Source organism: Bactrocera dorsalis, chromosome 1 (genome assembly GCF_023373825.1).
Source record: "Bactrocera dorsalis isolate Fly_Bdor chromosome 1, ASM2337382v1, whole genome shotgun sequence".
In the NCBI taxonomy this organism is placed as follows: Eukaryota; Metazoa; Arthropoda; class Insecta; order Diptera; family Tephritidae; genus Bactrocera; species Bactrocera dorsalis.
The window spans coordinates 49,600,637-49,624,633 of record NC_064303.1 but is presented as its reverse complement, the minus strand read 5'-3'; the positions used below and the strand labels follow the sequence as shown (position 1 = coordinate 49,624,633).

Sequence of the window (23,997 nt, the reverse complement as noted above, 5' to 3'; positions counted from 1 at the left end):
TAAACCTAACGATCGTTGTAATTCTTTCTAACTAGTAGGTACTGGAAATGCCCTGACTGCCTTTGTCTTCTCTTCTCAAGGCAAAATTGCCCCGTTCTCCACAACGAACCCCAAAAAATTAATTTTTCTCTTTAGAATTTGGCATTTCTCCCATCTTATGTGTAAACCGTTTTCACTTGCATGTCTTAATACCTTTTCCAATTTCTCTCGACCTTCGATCTCATCCTTGGCGGGAATGACGATATCGTCCATGTATATTATGACTGTTCCATCCGCAAGCATGTTCTGGAATATTGCTCGTATGTATCGACAAAATACCGCCGGCGAATTATTAATACCAAATGGCACAAAACAAAACTCATATTGGCCGTTCTGAGTTACGAAAGACGTGTATTTGCGGGACCCTGGTTCTATTGGCACATGATAGAATCCGTTCTTCAAGTCCAATGTGGTGGAGACCCTTGCACCTGCAATCTGTCTAATGCTTCGTCCACCACTGTCATTGGAAAATTGTCCCTGACTATTTTCTCGTTTATCTTGCGATAGTCACAACAAAACCGTTTTGCTCCGTTTTTCTTTGTAACTAACACAACTGGCGAGGCGTATTCTGACACACTCTCCTGAATGATACCTTCTTTAAGCTTACGCTCTACCTCTTCATCAATACATCTTTGATCCGCCTGCGACACTCTACGTGGTCGCTGAAATATCGGTTTCTCATCCTTTAATAACAATTTCATCTGTACTGGCGTTTTACTCGACTTCCTAGGATAATAACTATTAATCCAACTGTTAACTACTTTAGCCTCGTCTATCGGCAGATGCGATGGATCCACTTTATCTGACTCCTCAAACATTGCCGTTCCCAATGAACACAATACCTTGAACTCTTTGCTTAACCCATTGTCATCCATAACTTCCGACCAGGTTTCTAATACCGGTCCGGTAATGTCCTTTTGTTCCTCGGAAACTTCAATTTGACTATTCCCATAGTCTCTTAACTCACGGTGAGTTGACACAAACCCTTCAGCATCACTGCATGCACCCTGGTGGGCTGACACAAACCCTTCAGCTCCACCACACGCACCCCCAGGAATCTCCCCGATTCCTGCGTGCTTTACTGCCTCCTCAGCAGTCCTCACAAGTTTGCTGAACTCAACACTACCTTCTCTAAAAACTAACTCAACATCGCGAAGTACATCATTTCCAATTATGGCTGCATACGGAATATCACTTTCCCTAACCACGTGAAATGTTACGTTTAATGACAACCCTTCTATTGAAATATCGGTCGTAAAGCTGCCTAATGTATCGTACCTCATGATACACACGATACATCCTGTATCCACTAGTGCACTGAAGGTAAAACCGTTGATAGTTGCATCAACGAAGATCATTCCGCCTTTTCTAGTGGACTTTTCTTCGTTGCGATCAATTGTATTTACCCGTTCACTTTTTATTGTCTTATCCCTTTGCTCTTTACACTGATGAGAATAATGCCCCTTCCGTTTGCACTTAAAGCAAACGACATTACTAGACCTAGCCTCCGGGCAGGCTCTTGCTAAATGACCTTCCTTGTCACACTTAAAACACTTCTTTTTCATCGATTCTTTACTCTCTGTAGCGAACCGTTCCACTTATCCTTTGCCTACTGTAGTTTGTACACTTCTAACTTTCTCGTATATGCGGATTTGTTCTTTCAATTCGCCCACCGTTTTCGCTTGATATAACATACTCTTATTTGCCCTAACGTCTGGTATGCCATCCACGAAATACTCTACTACGCTTCTTTCATCTAAAGAGATTTGCTTCCCTATTTCTAAAATAGCATAAAGGTATTCTTGAAAACTTTCTTTTGGCTGTTTACGCCGGTTTCTTAATGTTCGATGCACTTCAGACGCACATAACTTTTCCCCAAACTCATCGATAAGAGAACGCTTTAAACTAGCCCAATCTCTTACTCCTATTAATCCACGTACAAACAATTTTGCTGCTCCCTTAAGTAGTTGTTTAGCGTATACAAATCGTTCTAAATTATTCCAACCGACCGTGTCAGCCACATCATCAAATTCCTCAACCCAGTGACGAACATCGCAAGTATCATCACCAAAAAAATCTGAAACACTGTCTTTAATGTCACGCAACGAAAATGACACCCTCTGCGAATTCGATGGAGCAGCATTTACATCAACGTACAACGAATTTTCCGATTCGTCGTCGCATCCCCCTTCATCTTGCTCATCACCGAAAACTAAATGTTGTAGCAAACGCAGTTGCAACTCCTTTTTCCTACCCGTAACGCATAAACCTAGTTCCCTTAGTTTTTCTTTTAACGTCTCTACCGTCATTGCCCTAATGGTTTCAGCATCCATCTTACAAATTTATTTTCCTCTCTTAATTCTTATAAAAATTCAAATTAGGGATACGCTTTTACAAATTTAATTCTGTTTTTTAGAAACAAATGTACATGTTGATTTTGCTTACAAGCTAGAAGCTACACATTCTACTACATTACATCGCAACTGAGTGCAAATAACACACTCTTCTACTCAACTAACTACAAAATCATTATAACTTATCTTAGCTCCCGTTTCTCTGCTGCCGTTGTTCAGCTTTCTTCGTGCGCCGCCTACTGCTACGATGCTTTGCTGCTGCGTTGTTCTGCTGCCTGCTGCTGTGATGCTTTGCTGCCTGCTGCTGCTGCTTTGCGCGTCTTATGCGCCGCCCGTCTACGGTTTTGCACCGTTATACAAAGTGAAAAGTGACTGTACCCAGCTCGATATCGCTGGCAGTAAACGCATTTTCCAGAATTTTTTTTTTTTAATTGTTTATATAACAGCACAACACATTCCGGACCATCCCGGACGAGCCCCCAAATGTAGGATTTATTTTAAAAAGAACACACCGCGTTTTAGTTTTTAATTTCATTTGGTTTATTTCGCACTTCAAAATTCAGACGGTGGCGCGACCGCATTGTACAATGTCTTCTTAACAACTGATGCTTAAACTACTGAACTTAACAACTGATGCTTAAACAATGAATCTTATTTCTAATACAAAAATGGATGATCCATACGGACCGTTACAATGATGGCTGCTGATGGACGCTTCGTCAATTAACAGCTGATTTGCAGTGTTGCCATCTGAACTACATTATTCGTTCAGTGACAATACTGCCACATGTTCTATATATTATTTCTTCCTACATGTATTGAAAAAGAATTTATGAAATGTTGTCAAGAAACCAATTTGTTTATTTTTGTCTATTGCTTGATTTTTTTTAAAGCCTCAAATTTTATGTGAAGAAATGTTAATAAAATGATTGTAAACAAATAAAAAGAAAAAAAAAATAATAATAATAACTGACGTGTTATGGTTTAAAGTAAACACACGGGGACGTGTGATTTGTCAGGAAGGCCGTGTCGGAGTACTTATGCTTGTATTTTGTATGTCACTGTAAATGCGTATGTTGTAGTGCTAATATTTTGTAGGTGACTGTATGAACAACGTTACTTGAAGTAGGCGGCGCATATAATACGGTACTATAGGATGTAAATGCGCAAATAAGCATAGTAACAAGACTAGAGAAACTGTTACTGCGTGAGGTCTGATCGTATTCTGCGAACAGAGTGAAGAAACTCAGGAACCATTAGGTACTTGCAGAGCAATAAAGGGGTGCGTATATAATTAAGCGCAATGTCCTCGCAGAGTCAGTTCAAGAAGTGATCTTGATTGGAACAGAACTCGCTGTGCTCGTAAAATAAAAAGTGAAGTATAAAGTGTAAAGCGTAAAACTGTGAAGTGTAAAAGTGTGTAGTAAAGTGATATGGAGACATCCAAAAGCAAATCTCCTACAAACACTTGTTTTTAGATTTTTGTATTCCTAACCTCAAAGATATAAAATAAATATAATTGTATAGTATATTAATATTCCGTTTAAAAATTTGTGATTTCAAACTAAATTGTATATCGGCTGATTGTTCTTGTCCGCATTGCCAATACAATTCATTTTTAAGCGAATATATGAAATAAACTAAGTGCATTTTATTGGTCCAAGATTTAGCTGTTAGCTTTGATTGCTTGATTGAAAGATGAGGAATGCGTTTTAATTGTCCAAGATTTAGCTGTTAGCTTTGATTAATTGATTGAAAGATGAGGAATGCACCGCGACTTTTGGTCTATTGTGCCCTCTCCTAAATCACGTAGACTCACTTAGCCCCAGCGCATTGATGAAGTCCAATAGACTACCGGGTGCTAGTGAAGCGATGCGATCCCTATCCGGAAACATGGATCCAAGAGCCTTAATTCTACGTCTACAGACTGCTGTGCAGTCGAACAGCAGGTGTTCCGGGGTTTCAGGCTCTCTGTCGCAGAACCGGTAGTTAGCGCAAGAGGATAGGCCCATGTTGTACAGATGCCTATTCAGCTTGCAGGGAGGTTTATTACAACTTTGAACCTACTCTAGTTGTATCCTTCAATTAGCAACTTGGCAAGTCTCATACCGTGTGTTTGTTGCCAATGCTTTTCCCTGCCCATTCCTTCTTCCTTGCGGAGTATAGCTCCTCTATGGTATGGGGACCTACCCGAGTAAAGGGTTCGGGTCCTACCATCTTGGTGGAGGCTGCCTGTTCGTTACCGGCTATACCTCTGTGACCAAGCACCCAGATTAGGTGTACCTGGTTACGCTCCGCAAGGCTGTTCAGCCTTTCTTTGCACTAGTACCGATTTGATCTCGTAAGAGGAGTTGACTTTTGGCGCCGCTTGACTATCGCTGAGAAGGGCTATTCGCTCCTTGCGATAGTTGAGATGGAGGTTTATTTCTATACACCGACTTATGTCAAAAACTTCTGCCTGGAAGATGCTCGGGAACTCTCCCATGGGTATGGAGAGCTTAGTGCGTGGGCCCACGATCCCTGCACCGATTCCCTCCGACATTTTCGAGCCAACCGTGTACCACCTCAACATACTATTCCTCAACATCAGCTCGAGATTGGAGTCGTTCCACTCGTCTTTGCTGCCGAGAGTGACCTTAAACTTTTTCCTGAAGTTAACTGTTTTGGTAGTGCTGTCCTTCGGGAGGCTAATGGTATATTGCCACTTATCTTTATCTCTGGGACGAGATTACCTTGCTTGGCTACCTGACCGATAACCAAATGAAGCGGAGTAAGTTCAAGCAGAACCTCCAGTGCTGCCCTTGACAAGTGCGCATTGCGCCCGTCATGCAGACACAGGCTAGCCTTTATGGCTTCGATAGTTTGGTCTTTACCGAAGTCTGCGACGCTATTGAGGCCCAGGCCACGCCCCGTACGTGATTATTGATCGCACTACCATGGTGTACAACCACCTAACGATCCTTGGCTTACAGCCCCAGGACTTTCCCGCCAGCCGATTGCACACCATTGAAGCTTTTATTGCTTTGACCAAGGTCAGATTTACATTTTGCTTCCACCGCAGAGTAAAATCTAGCATCAAACCGAGGTATTTCACACTGTTGGTCGTTCATATCTTTCTGCCCCCAAGTATGAGATTCTTGAGACCGGGTAGGGTATAAATCAGAAGTGACACTGTGTGACAAGGGGCAAGGGGGGGCCAAGAGCTTTGTGACATCACATTTCAAAAGACCACGACACTAAGTTTGTTCCATTATTACTACAGATATTATTAATTTTTCAAGCATCATCCCATCTGAAACAAGTTCCATATGATATTTATTGCCCTAGTGTCGAGTCATACTTATTTAAAAGATCGTGTAGCATATGTGGCCTATATTTTTCTTCATAAAAAGCCACCAATCAACACAAACAATCACATAAAAAACAAGAGCTGTTACCTACCGAGAGATTCTCTGTTTAATGAATGATGACGATGGAAGAAGACGATGTTGAAACGAAAGATGTTGCTGACATCCAAATTCAGAACGAAAATGAAGTGCCTGATTTACCAGTAATAAATGATATAAAGGAGTGGGTCAAAAGTCCATAGACACAAGATGATTAAGGTTTGTATTTTTAGTTAGCATAATTAAGTATCTATTATTTTCTTGACTAGTCATTCGTTGTGTCCGTACTCTAATATTTAACTAAATGTAGATTAGATAGAATAACCTGTTTTCTTTATTTTTTGATAAGTCCATAAAATTGGAAAATGTGTGACGTCACGAAAGGGGGTGGGGCTAGTTTAAAATGTGACAACTTGTGATAAGGACGGGGGGAGGGGTTAAAAAGTCCTTAAATTGGTGTGACGTAATTTATGGATGGCCCCTAATGGGTTTAACTATCTCCATCATAGTATATAAATACAGCTTAAACGATTCATTATTCTTTTTAAGTCGATTCTATAACATTTTGTGAAGATAATTTGGTACAGAATCCATTTGCAATAGCTGATTTTAAAGAATTCCAATCTTTAAAACTTGACTGACTGCGTACGACAAGTTTTGCTGCATCTTTTAGCAATTGTTTAGCATATATATACTTTTGTAGCTCATTTGGCATTATCTTCAAACTCTTGAACCCAATCATTGAAATTTAATGCGTTTCTCCCGGTAAAGGAAGGTAAACGGTTTTGAATGTCTCTGAGCGTGAAGTTGGTATTGATTGCAACAGCTCGTTGTGTAACTGCTTCCTCATGCGCGGATTCCACATTACTATCTTTTTTATCGCTCTGAATGAGATTATGATGTTTTAGAAGTCTGTCTCTAAGTACAATTTTCGGTCCTTGTATACTTAACCCAACCCTTCTTAGATGTTCCTTCAACGTCTCTACTCTCATATATAAAATCGTTTGTACGTCTATGATTTTATAATATTTTACAACTATGAATATTATCAATATTAAAAATTAGGTACGATGTAATGAAATGAATATATATTATATTAATTTAATTTATACGTGCTATATAAATTAAGTATTTAAAAATTAATTAATATTTCATACATAATAGACGTAAATGTAGGTCTACTTCAATTTTACAATATATCCTAGTATTATGTAATATTTTTTTGTTAACAATTGAAGTATCTGTAACAAAAATGCTTTGAAAAATTGATTGCGGTTTAAAACGTTACTTATAATAATAATTAACAGCAATTTTGTTATGCATTAATTTTCGTTTACATCTATAACTCTGTTTTCAATTCTTTAATTAATTATTATTTTTTGCTTGTTTGATTTACTTTCTGTATTTTATGTTTAATGTAGTTACTTCTTCAAATTCATTTACTTATACTTTTTTTTCCCCCACTTAGTTATACATTTTTCTTATGAAATTTCGTTTTTATATTACTACTCCTTTTTTTAATTATTATCCCTATTATTACTGATTTTTAATGTCAATAACTACTCTTCTCAAACAATGGTTGTTGCCTCTCTTCCTTACTTCTTCTACATAGGCTTGTATTTATACGTTAACCAAACAGGTTCTTTTACTTAATATCTTTTGTTATGATGACTTAATATTGGCTCACACTTCTTCTTATTCGCTGATTTTGATTAGTTTCTTTTTCACTGGTCACTCATTCTTTACATGTGTTAGAGAACCAATAAACTAGACAAAATTAGAAAATTGTAAAGAATGAGTTACCAGTGAAAAAGAAACTAATCTTGCTGTTTGTTTATTTTTTATTCCTTATACTCACTCACTGTCCTTAATTACTTTGCATCTTTGTCTTCTGATGATTTCTGTCATTCTTCACACTTGTTTAAACAATATTGTTGTCATTCTTTCGCTGTGCTTTTTCCTTGTCTCTACTTCACTTTTCTCTATTGTATTTTTCTATTCTGAGAATTGATGTCTCCTTCACTCTTATAATTTACAGCTGTTCGGCTCTTACTATTACTACTTTATGCCTTAGCTCTTCTATACTTTAACGACAATGCTGTCTTTCACCTCCAGTATTTAGCTTCTCTGCTTGTACTGCTTAACTCTGTACTGCTTAACACTCTCTCTTTTTGACCTTCTGTTGCAGAATATAGCTTAATGGCTTATACTGCTCCTCACTCGCATCGTAAGTTTCTGGCACTTCTCGTTCATCGATAGCGAACTCTTTGAACTTTGTTCTACTTGTCGGGTTTTCAAATTCTAAATATAACGTACAATTCAAAGAATTTCCATGATCGTGGAAATGCTTTGAATCCTCTGGTTTTCATAACCAATCCTTCGCTTGATTCACACAATAATATGCACAATTTAACCCTTTTTCAAATATTCACCGACAAATGTTTCTCTATTTTTTAATGTCAAACCACAATATACAAGTAAATAAATTTTTCTATGTATAAATGTATACACCAGTCACATTACATATAATAACGAAATTTGCTACGTTGAATTGAATTAATTGAATATTTAAATGTGTATTTATTGTAATTCAAACAGCAACTGTCCTATTTGTCCGTTGTCGGGTACGCCTCTCGTATATTCGTCAAGTTCGGACTGACTACAGCTTCTTTAGCATGGTTGCATTCTTTAGTACTTAGGTAGCTTTGGTTACATAACCCTATATCTATCTCGATTAGTTTTAGGTGATACAGACAACCGTTACGTGAACGACACTATTATAACTTGTCGCAACATGTTGCAAGAGCATAAAAAATCAATACAGAGTACAAAACAAAATCGCTTTTTCTGTCCTTACGTCTCTTTGTATGCTTAAATCGTTAAAGCTACGAATTTTTTAATAGATAGAGTGATTGAAGAGTAAGGTTTATATGTATAATAACATCCAATAAATAGTAGAGAAATACTGTTATATTTGGTTTTTAAAATGATGTAAATAATTACATTTTTTCCGCTTACATTGAAAACACAGGCTGAGCCCTATGTATGTCTATCTCTTATGGATATCCCACAATAACATTTTTTTGTCATTTACTTTTTACGACAAATAATAACTAATTTTCGAGACGATTTTAACCAATACATAGTTAATACTTATTCAATTAAATACCGTAAATACATTGTTGATTTAATACAGATCTTTTTAGCCCTTTACTGCAATATGAAATGAATATTTTCGCAGATATTACAGATTTATAAATTGCGAAACGTTGCGTTTGCGGCAGTAAAAGGCGGCCGGGGCTGTGGGAGAGTGCCTATAAATAGCGCGTCGGAAATACTAAATCTGTAATATCTTCGAAAATATTCATTTAAATCATATGCTGTAAAGGGTTGTAGATCTATATTAAATCAATGTTTTTATGGTATTTAATTGTATAAGGATAATGCTGTTTTGGTTAAAATCGTTTCGAATATTAGCCATTATTTGTTGTAAAAAGTAAATGTCAAAAAATGTTCTTGTGGGATATCCATAAGAGATAGATAAGTATATACCATCGTGTAGTTTTCTGTAGTCCTTTTCAAGGTGTACAATACTTAGTACGTTATTTTGATAAATCACGTAGGTTAAGCGGAAAAAATGTAATTATTTACATCACATTACAAACCTCAAAAATAACAGTATTCCACTATTTAATGGATGTTATTATACATATAAACCTTCCTCTTCAATCACTCTATCTATTAAAAAGAAACCCACATCAAAATCCGTTTTTAGTTTTGAAGATTTAAGCATACAAAAAGACATAGGGACAGAAAAATCGACTTTCTTTTATACAATGTATTGATACTCAATTTAGCGCAAGTTATTCAGACCAATTTGTTAATAAGAATCAGACCTACAAGTAAAACTTCGAAATCGTCCTCCTAGAGCTTGAGCTAGCATACATATATACAACATAATATTACTCACCTGGTGACAAATGAGTGGGTTGCAGGATTAGCATCATTGCGACCAGTGAAGTTTCGATTGTAGGATGTAACAATTGTATTCTTTTCCCCTTTCTTTACATCTTTGCGATCCCACTGTCCAATGCAAGGGCCACAAGCATTTGCTAGAACAGTTCCACCAAATTTTTCAAACACCTTTCCGATACCATCTCTTTCGATAGTTGCACGAATTTGCTCAGATCCTGGTGTAACATTAAATGGTATTTTCGACTTTAGTCCATGACTCATTGCATCTTTTGCAATATTAGCACAACGCCCCATATCTTCATACGATGAATTAGTACATGATCCAATGAGACCTACTTTGATATCTAATGGGTAACCATTTTGCTTAGCATTTGCGCCCAGTTTACTTATTGGGTGAGCTAAGTCAGGTGTAAATGGTCCATTAACATGGGGTTCTAGTTTATCTAGGTTAATTTCAATTAATTCATCATATTCACAATTGCCATCGGGTGCAAAAAGTTGTGTTTTATATCTATTTGCTTCGTCTGCGATACTGCTTCTGCCAGTGGATTTCAGATATTTGGACATACGATCGTTAAAAGGGAATACTGATGTTGTAGCTCCTATCTCTGCCCCCATGTTACAAATTGTTGCCATACCGGTACAAGATATTGAATTAACACCATTTCCATGGTATTCTATTATAGCACCAGTACCACCCTTCACAGTAAGAATGTCTGCTACCTAAAACAAATAAAAAATACAAATTTGAATTATTTAACAATATAATTAAGCTAAACATTTTCATTCGATACAATTTTAACAAATCACCTTACTGCAAAAAATGCGTCGGTAAAAACAAATCATACATATGTACATCCTAGCCAAAATGGAAAGTTCAAAAAAGCATCACAGTCATAAGTGGTGCGCAAAAACGCACAGTTATACAAAATATTACGCCAAAACCAACTATGATAGCTAAAATGTCATTGTGATGGATATTTAAGTTTCTTTTTAATTTTATAGGATATATGTATTATGTATGTATTAAGGTGGGCCAAAAATTAGTTTATAATTTATTTTTCGTAGTTACCATGAAAATCTCATTCAACATGACTAAAAACAAGTCCTGGTAAAATCTGAGCTCTTTATATTAATATTAAGAGGTGCCTCATCGACATTTTCGATTTCCCATATAAATTACATGGAAAAAAAATCATTTTTTTTTGTGGTGGTTATTGTGCGGAGGTTTTAATGTGCACGCGATGGCGGCCAGTAGGGATGGTAAACTCGATTCCGATACTACTCGAGAATCGAGTTTTCTCGTAAAATAATCGATTTGGCATTTTTCGAATGTCAAGAACCGATTCTTAATCCACTTCGACTACTGAAGATCGATTTTTAAAAATCGATTATTTAACGAGAAAACTCGATTCTCGAGTAGTATCGGAATCGAGTTTACCATCCCTACTGGCCGCCATCGCGTGCACATTAAAATCTCCGCACAATAACCACCACAAAAAAAATGATTTTTTTTCCATGTAATTTATATGGGAAATCGAAAATGTCGATGAGGCACCTCTTAATATTAATATAAAGAGCTCAGATTTTACCAGGACTTGTTTTTAGTCATGTTGAATGAGATTTTCATGGTAACTACGAAAAATAAATTATAAACTAATTTTTGGCCCACCTTAGTATGTATGTATATAGACAGAGAGAGCGGCACTTATGGAATAATCAGTTTGATATGTATTAAAGCTATTCGCAATTAATAAAATCATATTTTTACACGATTAATTTTTACCCGTTCGATCTTTGATGCTATATATCTCGTCCTTGAAAGTATGCATAAAAAATATTTCGCACATTTTTATGTTTGAAAATTCTGAAATGCCCAATTTCAAGGTAGCTAAAATTGGTATGCCAACTGCGCAGTGTTGATGGTATTTACTGCATTACCGAAGAAGCCCATAGTGACACTTCATATTGAATTTGAAAACTTCCATTTGATAACCACAAGCACCATACATGAACAAAAGGGACAATTTGTTCCAGCGTTTGAAGGAAAATTATACTTGGATTACATCTACGCCCACAAGCAACTTACCACTACATTTTCATATTTTTTTCGGATTTTTTCCTTCTTTCGGGAAATGTTTTTATTGTTTTGGCGGAACGTTATATTCTCTGATGAATCCAAATACAACATTTTTGGATCTGACGGCAGGATTAAAATATGGAGGAAGAGGGGAGAAGCATACAACCCCAAAAATACAATTAAAACAGTAAAGCACGGAGGTAGTGGAGTGATGGTATGGGGTTATATGGCTGCTAATGGCGTTGGCAAACTCGAAATAATAGAAGAAATTATGGACCACCCAGCTTATATTGACATTTTGAAGCGAAATTTGAAACCAAGCGTAGAAAAATTGGGCGCATCTGAAGCATTTTATTTACAGCAGTACAAAGACCCCAAGCACATGGCTCATAATACAAGGATGTACTTGGCATGACAATGTCCCCCATTTACTAGAGATACCACCACAGAGTCCTGATCTTAATCCAATAGAGCATATTTGGAACTTGCTCGAAAAACGGATCAGGACTCATCATATAAGTTCAAAAGCTCGCCTAAAAGAAGTCTTTCAAGAGGAATGGATGAAAATGGATGTACGATATACACAAAAGCTTGTGGAATTGATGCCAGACCGCCTTAAAGCCGTTATTAAAAATAAGTGCTATCCCACAAAATATTAAAATCATACACATTAGGATATGTTTATAATTTATTTTACTTTTAATAGAATGTACGAAGACTTTATTGGAGTTAAAATAGTGAAATTATTCCAATTTTTATGTATAGTTTTATAAAATTAAATATGTCGTAAACAAATACTCATTAAAAAATTTAAAAAAAATTTGAAATGTTTTACTGATTTCTATCAATGAACTTTTTATTAAATGCTGTACGATGACTTTATTGGAACACTGTAGATGGTAGTAGTATTATCTATGTATCAGCCACAGTGAAGCGTGGACGGGTCCTCTAGTATAATATAATTTCATATATGAATATGTTGGTATATATCCCTGCAGTAAAATTGAGAACCAGTCCCAAAAATTTAGTTCCAGAGCTAGTCATTTCGCATCAGGTTTGGGACCGGTTGCGAAAACGACAATTAAAAGACTGTTCGATGTATCGGCGCAACAGGTTATTATCGATAATCGCTCATCTGCAAAATCAGCTGTTTACCCTGATCCCTATTTATGAAAAGAAATTGTGCTGCGTGTGCTACATTTGCGATTTGTTGTTAAAGTGAATAAAAGTGAATGAGAATAAACAAAATAATGAGTAAGCGGAATTTAAAGAGACTAATTAAAAAGCAAACAGCAACACATTTATTTAAACAGTCTCAGTGGTGAAAAGTTTGACGAGGTAGAAATAGCAGAATCAGAAGTGATTGGTGCAACAGGAGAGATTCAGCCAGAGGTTGGGATTGAAACAAGTGTGTTAAATGAAGAAACAAATGAATTAAATGAAGAACCAAGTTTAAAAGAAAAACTTGCGAAATGGTTTATTAAAAATAGACCTTGACGGGAAAGTTTTGGAGAGTTGTTACTAATTTTACGTAGCGAAAACTTGGATGTGCCGCGAAGTGCTGAGACATTCTGTATTTTTTATTATAGACGGAAGTTCCAGCTCTAACTGTAACTGCAGCGTTGTAAATGAGCAATTTCTCGCTGTTAAAGGTAGTTATAACTACATATATGTACAATGTACATTGTACATATCAGAAGTATGTAAGAAATAACATTAAGTATACGCTTGTGTATCGCATTTTAGAGGATATCGGTTAAAATCATTTGTCTGTAAAAAGTTGGATCAAATGGAACGTAAGAAGCGCTTTATATTCCACAAGATTATATAGCAAATCATTATTCATTTCAAAAACTCAACTTGCTCATAATAAAGCTGTAATGACTGCTCTGGCGGAACAGAAAATCGTCACGCAAAAGCTAATTCGCCAGGAGTCATTGGGAGCGCCAATCGCAGAGCTTTTCCCACTTTCAAGTGAAGAAAGTCTAAAAGCGATAGAGGAAAAAATATTGCCGGAGAATCGGGAGATTTACGTAAGTGTGAAAGTCGTATATATTTCCCGATCATATATACAGCTATCCACAATATAATAGGAGTAAAATTAAATATGATATTTTTTGCAACTTATATAGTTAGATGCACAACGGCAAAGTTAGCTGTATATCTACATGTGTATATTTTGAAACATAATTATTATTTAAGCGAGCAAAATGTTATATTGACATAATCAAACAAGTTAAACTCTAATACTAGTTAAGCAGCAGTAGTGAATTAAATTGTATACATCTAACTCATAACAAAATTTATTTATTTATTTTACAGGTGTCCACCATAAAAAGACTGCTGCGGCAAAGTGCCACCCGAAATTTGAAGAATATATTTGACGATTCAGTTGTCCTCAGCCAAATTTGGACGGGACGCACGGCAAGAAAAGACTCAAAACCTACGAGAAACTATATACTGCTCTTCTGTGTAAGTCGCAAGTTTCAATAATGAAGCACCGTATACTTATGTACATACATACATGTTTCTTCCGTAAAATAGATTCAGTTTCTCAACTCCCGAAGGTCGAAAATGCAGAGGACAATCTACGCAAGGCCATCCGAATGCAGAAAAAGCGCATTTTTAAAACCATATCTGCATCAAAAGCCACCACCCCTATTTAATTTTTTGTTTTCTTCATTTTGTTCACTTCATACTTTCTTTGATTTTAAACTTTATTACTTTCTTTGATTTTAAATTTTATTACTTTCTTAAATTGACCCATAACTTGCCTTAATATTCTATACATACATATGTATTAGGGTGGTCCTTATATGTGTCAAAAAAAATTTGTTTGGAATTTTTGTCCGGGCACCATCTCAATTGCTTTTCTATGCTAAGAAACACTCTCAGTATTTTTATTTAATTTTTAAAATAATATTTAGAGGTCGCTACCAATGTTTTAATTTTAATTTAAAACATTAAAATCATATAAAACATTTACATGCAAAATTTAAGTAAACAATACAAATAAGAGTATGTTTTAATACTGAAATTGTGTAAAATCAGGATAGAAGTATTGATTTTTTTTTAATCAGGATATTTCTGTTAATTAAAACAATAAAATCACTATATTAATCACTAACTTTTATTTATTGATATAAAACATTTACATGCAAAATTTAAGTAAACAATACAAATAAGAGTATGTTTTAATACTGAAATTGTGTAAAATCAGGATAGAAGTGTTGATTTTTTTGAATCAGGATATTTCTGTCTGTAGTCTTTTATCAACAAAAGCAATTACTGCTTTTGCTCTTCATCGTTTGTTATCAATTTATTATATTCCTCCATTAAGGCAACACCACGCTCAGCAATATCATTCACTACCCGCATAGAATGGACGATTGCTTTTGCAGCCTTAAAATCAGAATCATCTTTCCAAGTTTCAACGTCTTTACTCAAAAACTGTGATGAGATGCCCAGTATATGAAAAAAAAAATATTCTATGCTTTTTTCACTGATGTGTTCGACATCAATGCTTTTTCTTTTTGGACAATTTGCTACACCTTTGTTTTTTAGTGCATTTACCATCTTTTTCTTATCTTGAGCTGATAGTTCGTCGTCGAAAAATGCAAAAGACACCAACTCTTCTGATAAGTACCATAAATGGCCCAAAATTTTTTTCATAGTAATTTTGGCTATTACTGGGTTTATATTTTTAAAGGAGTCAAGGTCTTTTAATAATTGTAAGTCGTTCCTTGGTGCTGAATATCCGAATGCTTTTTCTTCTTTCTTTGAAAGCTTAAACTGATGTCTAAAAAGGAAAATTTTCAAGCAGTACATGGCTTTAGCCATCCACCTAGCGCGATGAAGGCCAGCAGGCCTCCTAAATGATACTCCTTTTTCAGGAACTCCTCCCAAGTAAATGATCGTAAGATTCAGCAACTCTTTATAGTCATCTCGAGGTTGATATATTTGGAGTTGGTTTTGTGCAAAAGAAATCCTGTCTTCAGCAATATTTTCTATGATCTTGAAGGACGTGGTATCATGAATTACTGTTTTATAATCATTTTGGTCAATTTTTTCCCAATTTTTTTTTAAACCTTTTAAACAATAGAATATCAGGCCCACTAGATGGACCTAGAGCTTGATCAAAGGCAGCTTGTAACATAATTTCCCCTACATGGTGGCGACAGGCCAGCCAAAGCATATCTTTCTTCATTTTTTGTTCCAGAAGAACACAAGCTCCATTTATCAGACCGGTGTTTACAGCTGTAGTGTCAAAACATAAACATTTTATTTTATCGCTTAAACCCCATGAAGTTATTGATTCGTAAACAGCTGATGCACAAGCTTTCCCTGTTCCACAATTCAATTTTGGAACCGCTAAAAGCTGATCTACTCCAAGTCCCGACACTAAAATTGGTAGACGATCTCCAGTTTCGTGACCACTTATGTCTTCAATTAACTTGAGATTGTGCAATTGCTTTTCGATTTTTTAAACGATTTCGACGTATTGAAGATCTATTAACATTAAACTCTGACGGGTGACATCCAGCACTTTTCAATGTAGATGCTATAACCACAGCAGCTTTTTTGTCACTTAATTTTGTGACATCAAGGCTAGCAGCTAAGTGGCTATTTATTACTTCTTTTCGAGCTCGTTTTTTTGGCGGTTGCACTTTTGAAGGTCCTAATGAAACTTCGAAATCAGATGCACTAGTTTCTTCGCTGGTAGTTGAGGAAGAAAGTACACATTTTTCTGTCAAAGCTGAAATACATCTGTTTTCTCTTTCACGTAACTTTTTGAGGCGTTCTTCTTTATTTTTCAGTTCCTCACTTTTTCTCAAACTTTTTTTGTTTATTGAACCTATTAAACCAGGGCGATCTTTCTGTCGTTGTGCTGATAAAAACTGCTTATCCTCTTCTACAGTCAAAATATTTAAAGCTTCAGAATGAGCAATATCAAACAAATCTTCTAATTTTTGTTGCCAATCTCGCTCTTTTTTCTCTATTGCTTTCGAACGTTTTTTCTTGTTCTCCTTATTTTTTTTTAGATTCTTCCACTCTATGAAGTATTTTTCTATTTTACTGATAACATGTTTTTTCAATCTTGTTGGTATACTAGCTTTTTCCCATAAATTTATGACTTCACCAGCAGCCACAGTAGCAGAATCTCGATCGGTTCTTTTTTCTTCACTTTTGTAGTAAAAAAAATAAACGTAACACCTCACCAATAGAAGGTAATTTCGATTGATTTAGATTTGGTATTGACTGACCGATTAACCAAACGTTGGTTTTAGTTCTAGTTAATAAACTACCGCCACTACTTGTTGACGCCATAACAAGTTGAAACAGAACGTATGGTTTGGAAAAGGAAGAGCACGTGTGTTCTGTATATTTACTAAATTCGAACTGGGAGTACTGAAAAAGAAAGGTTAAAGGGTTTGAAAGTTTCAAATGAAATGCAATGCACAACCATGTAAAAATAATGGCGAAAAATTTAAAATGCGTTACAAAAAAATCTGAAACTAATTATATAACTTCATAGTTATAATGTCTATAAAACTGCTTTTTTCAAAGTTCGACTTAAGGTAGCGACCTCTAAAACTATTCAAAAAATAAATTTTAAAAATTCTTATTTCTTATTTTAGGGTAGAGAATCATATTACGGTTGCCCGGTTAAGTTTTAAAAAGTCGATAAATAAGGACCACCCTAATATGTATGTATATATCAGGCATGTGCTGCAAATCGTTTTCGCATGAAAGTGTCACACAAACACGTATTTGTCATATTGTTTCGGTGGCAGTTTCATGCGAAAACGCTTTGCAGCACATGCCCGTATGTACCTTTATATGTGCATTGAATTCAACAATAGCAAAAATTGTTCTATATAGATATGAATTGACATGAAGAACTGAGTTTTTATATTATATGTTAATATACTTTTTTTTATTATAAAAGTATGAAAGTTGAAAGAGAACTGAATTTTTATGTTAATATTCCATATTATAAGTGTGTATTTTGTTAATTTTATGTGTGTCCATATATTTCAAAACAAGAAATATATCGGAAAGAAAACATTAAATTTGTGCTTTGAGGAGAATTAACTTTTATGTTTCAAAAATAAAAATAGATATACATATACATGTTTTGAATTGATAAAATGAGTTTTTAATTTAGATTTTGTGGCTTGTTTTGGAGTAGAACTAAGCATGACGGAGCTACCTTAGGACTGTCCACGACGGAACCAGTTAAAGGTGAGTGGCAAAGTAATGCACTGGGCGACAATTGCCACCGTCAATGACAACGCCGTGTAAAAGTGGACAGTTGAAAGCATGGCTTGAGTATTGAGCTAGAACTAGCTAGTTCTATGCTAGTTCTGAACTAGTCGAATTTTCTGCAGGGTATGCTATATACTTAAGTATATATATGAGATACTACCATAATATACTAAAAGACTTAATGTATTACAATAATATGTATGTACATTTCTTCATTTAAATTTTCATACGCATCTACATATTAGTACATAGTTACATACATATGTATGTAAGTGCAATTCAAATTCAAATCGTGATATTATCATTTACCTGTAAAAAGTGTGAACGCACTGCTCTATATGTACATACATACGCATATGTGTACGACATTGCCGAACAAATAATATAAGTCAATGCACCCAGCACGAATCACTGTATGGTGCGGATTTTGATCTGGCGGAATCATCGGCCCATTTTTCTTCGAAAGTGAAGAAGGAACCGTAACCATCAATGGTGAGCGATATCGCGCAATGTTAACCGAATTTTTCTTCAAGCAAATTGAAGAGGAAAACTTGGACAACATTTGGTTCCAGCAGGACGGCGGTACGTGTCATACAGCAAACGCTACACTCAATCTTTTACGCCCTATCTTCGAAATTTAAAATTTTGTATGGCCCACCCTATACAAACATTGATTTACAAAAACAACAATCGTTTCAAATAGCATCATACATACGAGCTATGACAATTAAATAATGAGACTGATTCCATAAAACCGTATATTTGAAAATTATTCTACAACTCTGCCATCTCCTTCAAAGTAGTCCCTTTGGGCAGCTATACAGCAGCGTTTTCCATGCTTCGTAACATTTCTGGAACACTTCGACTGGGATATCCGCTAGGTGACATGTCGGACGAATAAGGCGGCTGTTGCTTTGGAAAGGCTTGGTATGCCACCGCACCATTTGCGTCTCAAAGTTGTATCTGTCGTTATTATGTTTCGCAATCTGCAAGCGCCGAAACTGTGTAATGGAACCTGACTGATTGTGACGCACCTATCGAATACAAGGGGCAGAATGCTTGATTCTACGAATTCCTTTGAGTTCTATCGATTTGCCATTTCAGTTCAAAGGTATTCCGTTTCCAGTGAAAATTGCATTTGAGATGACAGGACACAAGGATATTCGCATAGTGTGTGGCATAAATTTGGAAATGCTATGTTTTTCACACGGTCAGATATACGAGTTGGAAAACCATCTCTTCTGTATACCGGAACAGAAATCAAAAAATGTTGTTTGTCAAGCTGTGTTGCATTGAAAAAAAAAAATAAAATGATAAATTTAACTTTCAAAACACATATTTTCACGCAGGGCAACGGCTGCGGGGTCAGCTAGTATTAATATACATACCAGAGAGCTGCAACGATCTCAATTTTTTCAATCATGACGGAAAACTTTACTTCAACAAAAATGAATGATCGTAAGCGAGCGTGCTCAAAGCGAACATTCAGTTCCAATCACTGTTGCTAGTTTCGTGATGATTTTTCTCAATCGAACGCCTTGTGTGAGCAGCAAAGAATGTTCGAGAACGCTGCTTGCATTCAGCTTCATCACAATCATACTGTTTGGTTATACCGGGTGGTTCTATGGGGAATATATCATTGCTCATTTTAAATTTATTACTTTAATTTGTGTATAAAATTTATGCCACAATTATTATATAATAGTCCAAAAATATGAATTCTTATTTTTTCCAGAAATACATTTGTAAAAAAAAAGATCATTATCCTTTTTTATTTTCAACATCAGCTACATCAGCTACCTACCTGATGATAATGATCGGAAATGATAAAATAAAATTTTCAAGAGCTCAAAGCATGCGCCGCATCAGCTCGAATCTACTTACCCTACGCCTTCGCGCAAATGATTATATTATGATAGCAAATGCCCACAGTTGCAGTTTGATCTCAATAATCGGTGGCTTAAATAATAATAATAAGTATTAAATAGCATAATTATGGAGAGCGGATGACAACACTCACAAGGGAAGAAACTTTATATGGAATATACTCACTGAAATAGTAAAACCGGAAAACAGTACATTAAAAGAATTTGTTTTTTGCCGCACATGTCGCAATGTGTTAAAGTACAACGCAAATCAAACGTCAAATTTAAATAGGCACAGTTGCTGCAAAAACTTAAAGCAATCCCAAAGTTTAAAAACTGTCACACCGCTGGACAAAACTGAGACCATTGAAAAATGCGAAAGTGGATTACAGAAGACTGTCGGCCATTTTCAGCGGTGCGTGATTCTGGGTTTGTTAAACTAGTAAAGTTTTTTATTAAGATCGGTGCAACTTATGGCGAGCACGTCGACGTGGAAAACATGCTACCGTATCCAGCAACCATTTCACATAAAATCTCGAAATGCGCCAATGAAAAGAAGGAAGAATTAAGGGCTGAAATCAATAAGATTGTGAGCAGTGGTGGCGCGTCAGCAACAATTGATATGTGGTCGGACAACTTTGTAAAGGGCAACTTTTTAGGAGTAATTAATTATTTATGATTTTTACTTCCCCCACCCGAGGTAAGGAATAAGTGACGCAGCGCTGCAATACTCGTAACTTTTACTTATCACGATGGACAGCTTTTTGAAAGAAAATGTAAATTTATGTCCATAAAGTTTTTATTGTTCTAGAAGTATTCATCAATACTGTTATTTAAGCATTATTTAAGTACTAGCGTACCCAGCCCTCTTCGCCGTGCTGGATTTTGCTTTAGTTTACAATGAAATTACAACATTACATATTTAATTTATCTCTTAATTATATTAAATTAACCAATTATCTTCATATTCATTTTCTTCTATTCTCTTTTCGAGCAGGTGAAGATTATTACCTACACCCATATGCATGTTAGTAAATAGAATATCCTTCTTATTATTGATATAAAAGCATATCGGGCTCAAGTTAATGACAGAATTAAAAGTACGACGCATGGCTTGCTTATGGTAATGTTAATTATCTGTGAAGTAAGGACATTAATAAATACTTATGAAACAATAGGTATTTTTAAACTATTAATGTTGATTACAAATAACGAATAATTATAATGACCTTACGTTCATGAAATTTCAAAATGAACAATTCAGAGTAATCTCCTCAACATCATCAAGTAGGCAACATGATCTCGTTCGATAGTAAACATGGTATATTTGGTATTTCCAGATGTTTGAAATTATGCCTGCAACTCTTTTTTAAATATTAGAAATAATAAACATTGATTTATGATTTTATTTATATTTTTTTAATATTAACACAAATTATTTCTTTATTAAGGGTATTCTACTCTAGAATTTTGAAAATTTCGATTTTTTTTTCATATATTTAAAGTTTAGACCCTTAAGAACATATCCTCCAAAGGATTTTTAAAAATTATTTTAAGAGCTACAGTTACTTTAGTGACGCAGTACCGAGCCCGGTTTGGCCGTATCGAATTTTTTAAACGCGTTTTCTCGAAACTACTCTTTTCCACACGGTACCGGCATTATCTCAAGTTGTATACAACCGATTTACTTGAAATTTTGTATGAACTTTCTTTCTATAATCCTTTATCGTTCCTACCAGCATCGTGTCAAAATTTTTCTTTTCAAAATTCAGAAAAAGCGTAAAAAATGATTTTTATTTTCAGGCAGTCACCATTTTTCGAAAAAAAAAAAATTTTTCGTGTTCCCTGAGGTAGGGACTATAACAGCATCCTTACTGATTAAAAATTTATTTTGATTTTTTTTTCAGACCACCAGGAGAGTCATCATCAATGTCACCAGGATGCGCCATTTTTTTACACCTTTTTATATAAATTTATTTATTGCAACCATGGATAATAGAGTGTGATAGCTGTGGTATTTGTTTTGAGTTGATGACGGGAAGAATTTAGTATACCGTCCCAGAATTTCAAGGATAAAAAGAATATGGTCGGATAGAGGAGATTATCCTGATCAAGGATATATATGGTTATGGCCGCAGGAAGCTTATAGTTTTCGAGATATTCGCGTTTTAAGTTGAAAATTTGCAATATTTTAATTACATATTTTCTATATATAAAATAAATTTTGCACTTATTTTTCAATTTTATATACACTAACACATCACTTATTCATTTGTACACATTTATTTTATATAATATAGTGCAAAAATAGCGTATATTAAATACATTTAAATTATTGTTGAATTATGATTATTTAAGAATAACAAATGAATTACAAACTGTCAAATAATCAGTGTTACCTTATCGACATCATTTGTAAAATAACTAAATGGAATAAAGTGAACAGATTATACCCCAAATACGAGAATCAACAACCTATAAAAAAATAACCCTGGTCTGACAAATACCGGGGTGAATGCGATTTTTTTCGCGTTGAACTCCTTTTTGCGTGGGTTGTCAAAAAAGTCTTGCGGTATTTTCGCTAGTTGGCGCTGGAAGCGCGTAGTTCTAGTTTTATTCGTCGCATCGGGTAATGCTATACCTTTTTGGAAAGCTCATTTCACGCGCTAACACGTGTTTGATTGGTTGTAGTTTCTTTTAAGTCGTTCGTGAGTTATAGCGTCGCAAACATGGAGCAAAATAAAGAGAAAATACGGCATATTTTACAGTACTACTACGATAAAGGCAAAAATGCATCTCAAGCCGCCAATAAAATTTGTGCAGTTTATGGACCCGATACAGTTTCCATTTCCACCGCACAACGATGGTTTCAACGTTTTCGTTCTGGTGTAGAGGTGGTCGAAGATGCGCCACGCTCCGGAAGGCCTGTCGTCGAAAATTGCGATAAAATCGCTGAATTGGTCGAAAGAGACCGCCATGTAGTCATCAAACAGTTATAAACCATTTGAAGAAGCTTGGAGTCACTAAGAAGCTCGATGTATGGGTGCCACACGAATTGATTCAATAAAAATACCGCAAGACTTTTTTGACAACCCAATATTTCTTTATATTTTTTTTTTGTTTTAGTTTGTAAAATATTTTAGTATGGTAACACTGATTATTTGACTGTTTGTAATTCATTTGTTATTTTTAAATAATCATAATTCAACAATAATTTAAATGTATATTAAAAGCTATATTTGCACTATATTATCTATATAAATAAAAATGAATCGCCAAAATGTATGTACGCTCATAACTTTCATACGACTGAACCAAATTTGATAGTTCTTTTTTTAAAATGTTCGTTGAGGTTCAGAGATGGTTTCTGCGGAGAAAAAAATTCGAATAATTGCCGGAAAACCCCAAAAAACAGCCCTTTTATTTTTCTCATACAAACGAATTAATGTTTGTTTTTTAGTAACGCTAAGAGAACGGCTGAACCAATATTGATGAAATTTTCAGGAGAATGTTCTGTGTGAAACGGGGAAGGTGTAGAAATAAAGCACCTGTACGTCTTTCATGAGGAAAAGTCGGAAAATTGAAAAATTCCAAAGTTAATTTTTTCCATACAAATTTTTTCATTCAATTTTTTTGTTTTGTTTTTCAATTATTTAAATCGTTCAAATTTGGCGTTTGCCTGAAAAATTTTTGAAAATTATTCAGTGAAAATGTTATGTGTGTTGCAAACAAAGTGATCAATTACAGATTGAAATTTGTTACGATGCCATGAAGAGGTCGCGCTAATATCGGTCGGCGTTCTTTTTGCATCAACATACATTAGCAGCCCAAGGCACATGTACGAGTACTCCCAGAACGCGATGTTACACGTGCGGTATTATGCATCGCGGTCAATCAGCAAGCGATCGTCACGATGTCAGAGCAAGACTTTTCAAGCAACAGCTTCAATGGACTTTATCTTGAAGCAACATATATATGGTGCAGTCAGTTGCTAGATGTATTCTGTTGAGTGGCAAAAGAGAGGTTTG

General features: G+C 35.2%; 1 protein-coding gene and 1 long non-coding RNA gene across 2 annotated transcripts in view; one reads left to right on the top strand and one right to left on the bottom strand.

Annotated features, from left to right (window-relative positions):
• Positions 1–23,997, bottom strand: part of LOC105225387 (probable aconitate hydratase, mitochondrial) — an 83,383-nt gene that overhangs the window by 43,891 nt on the left and 15,495 nt on the right. Inside the window, exon 3 of the mRNA XM_049462464.1 lies at positions 9,750–10,477. Coding sequence (XP_049318421.1) covers positions 9,750–10,477 — 728 coding nt within the window. The remainder of the gene's footprint in view (positions 1–9,749; positions 10,478–23,997) is intronic.
• LOC125775694 (uncharacterized) lies at positions 13,326–14,513 on the top strand. The gene is made up of 4 exons (XR_007421299.1): positions 13,326–13,486; positions 13,581–13,867; positions 14,157–14,306; positions 14,379–14,513. It is a non-coding gene; the product is annotated as an uncharacterized LOC125775694 (long non-coding RNA).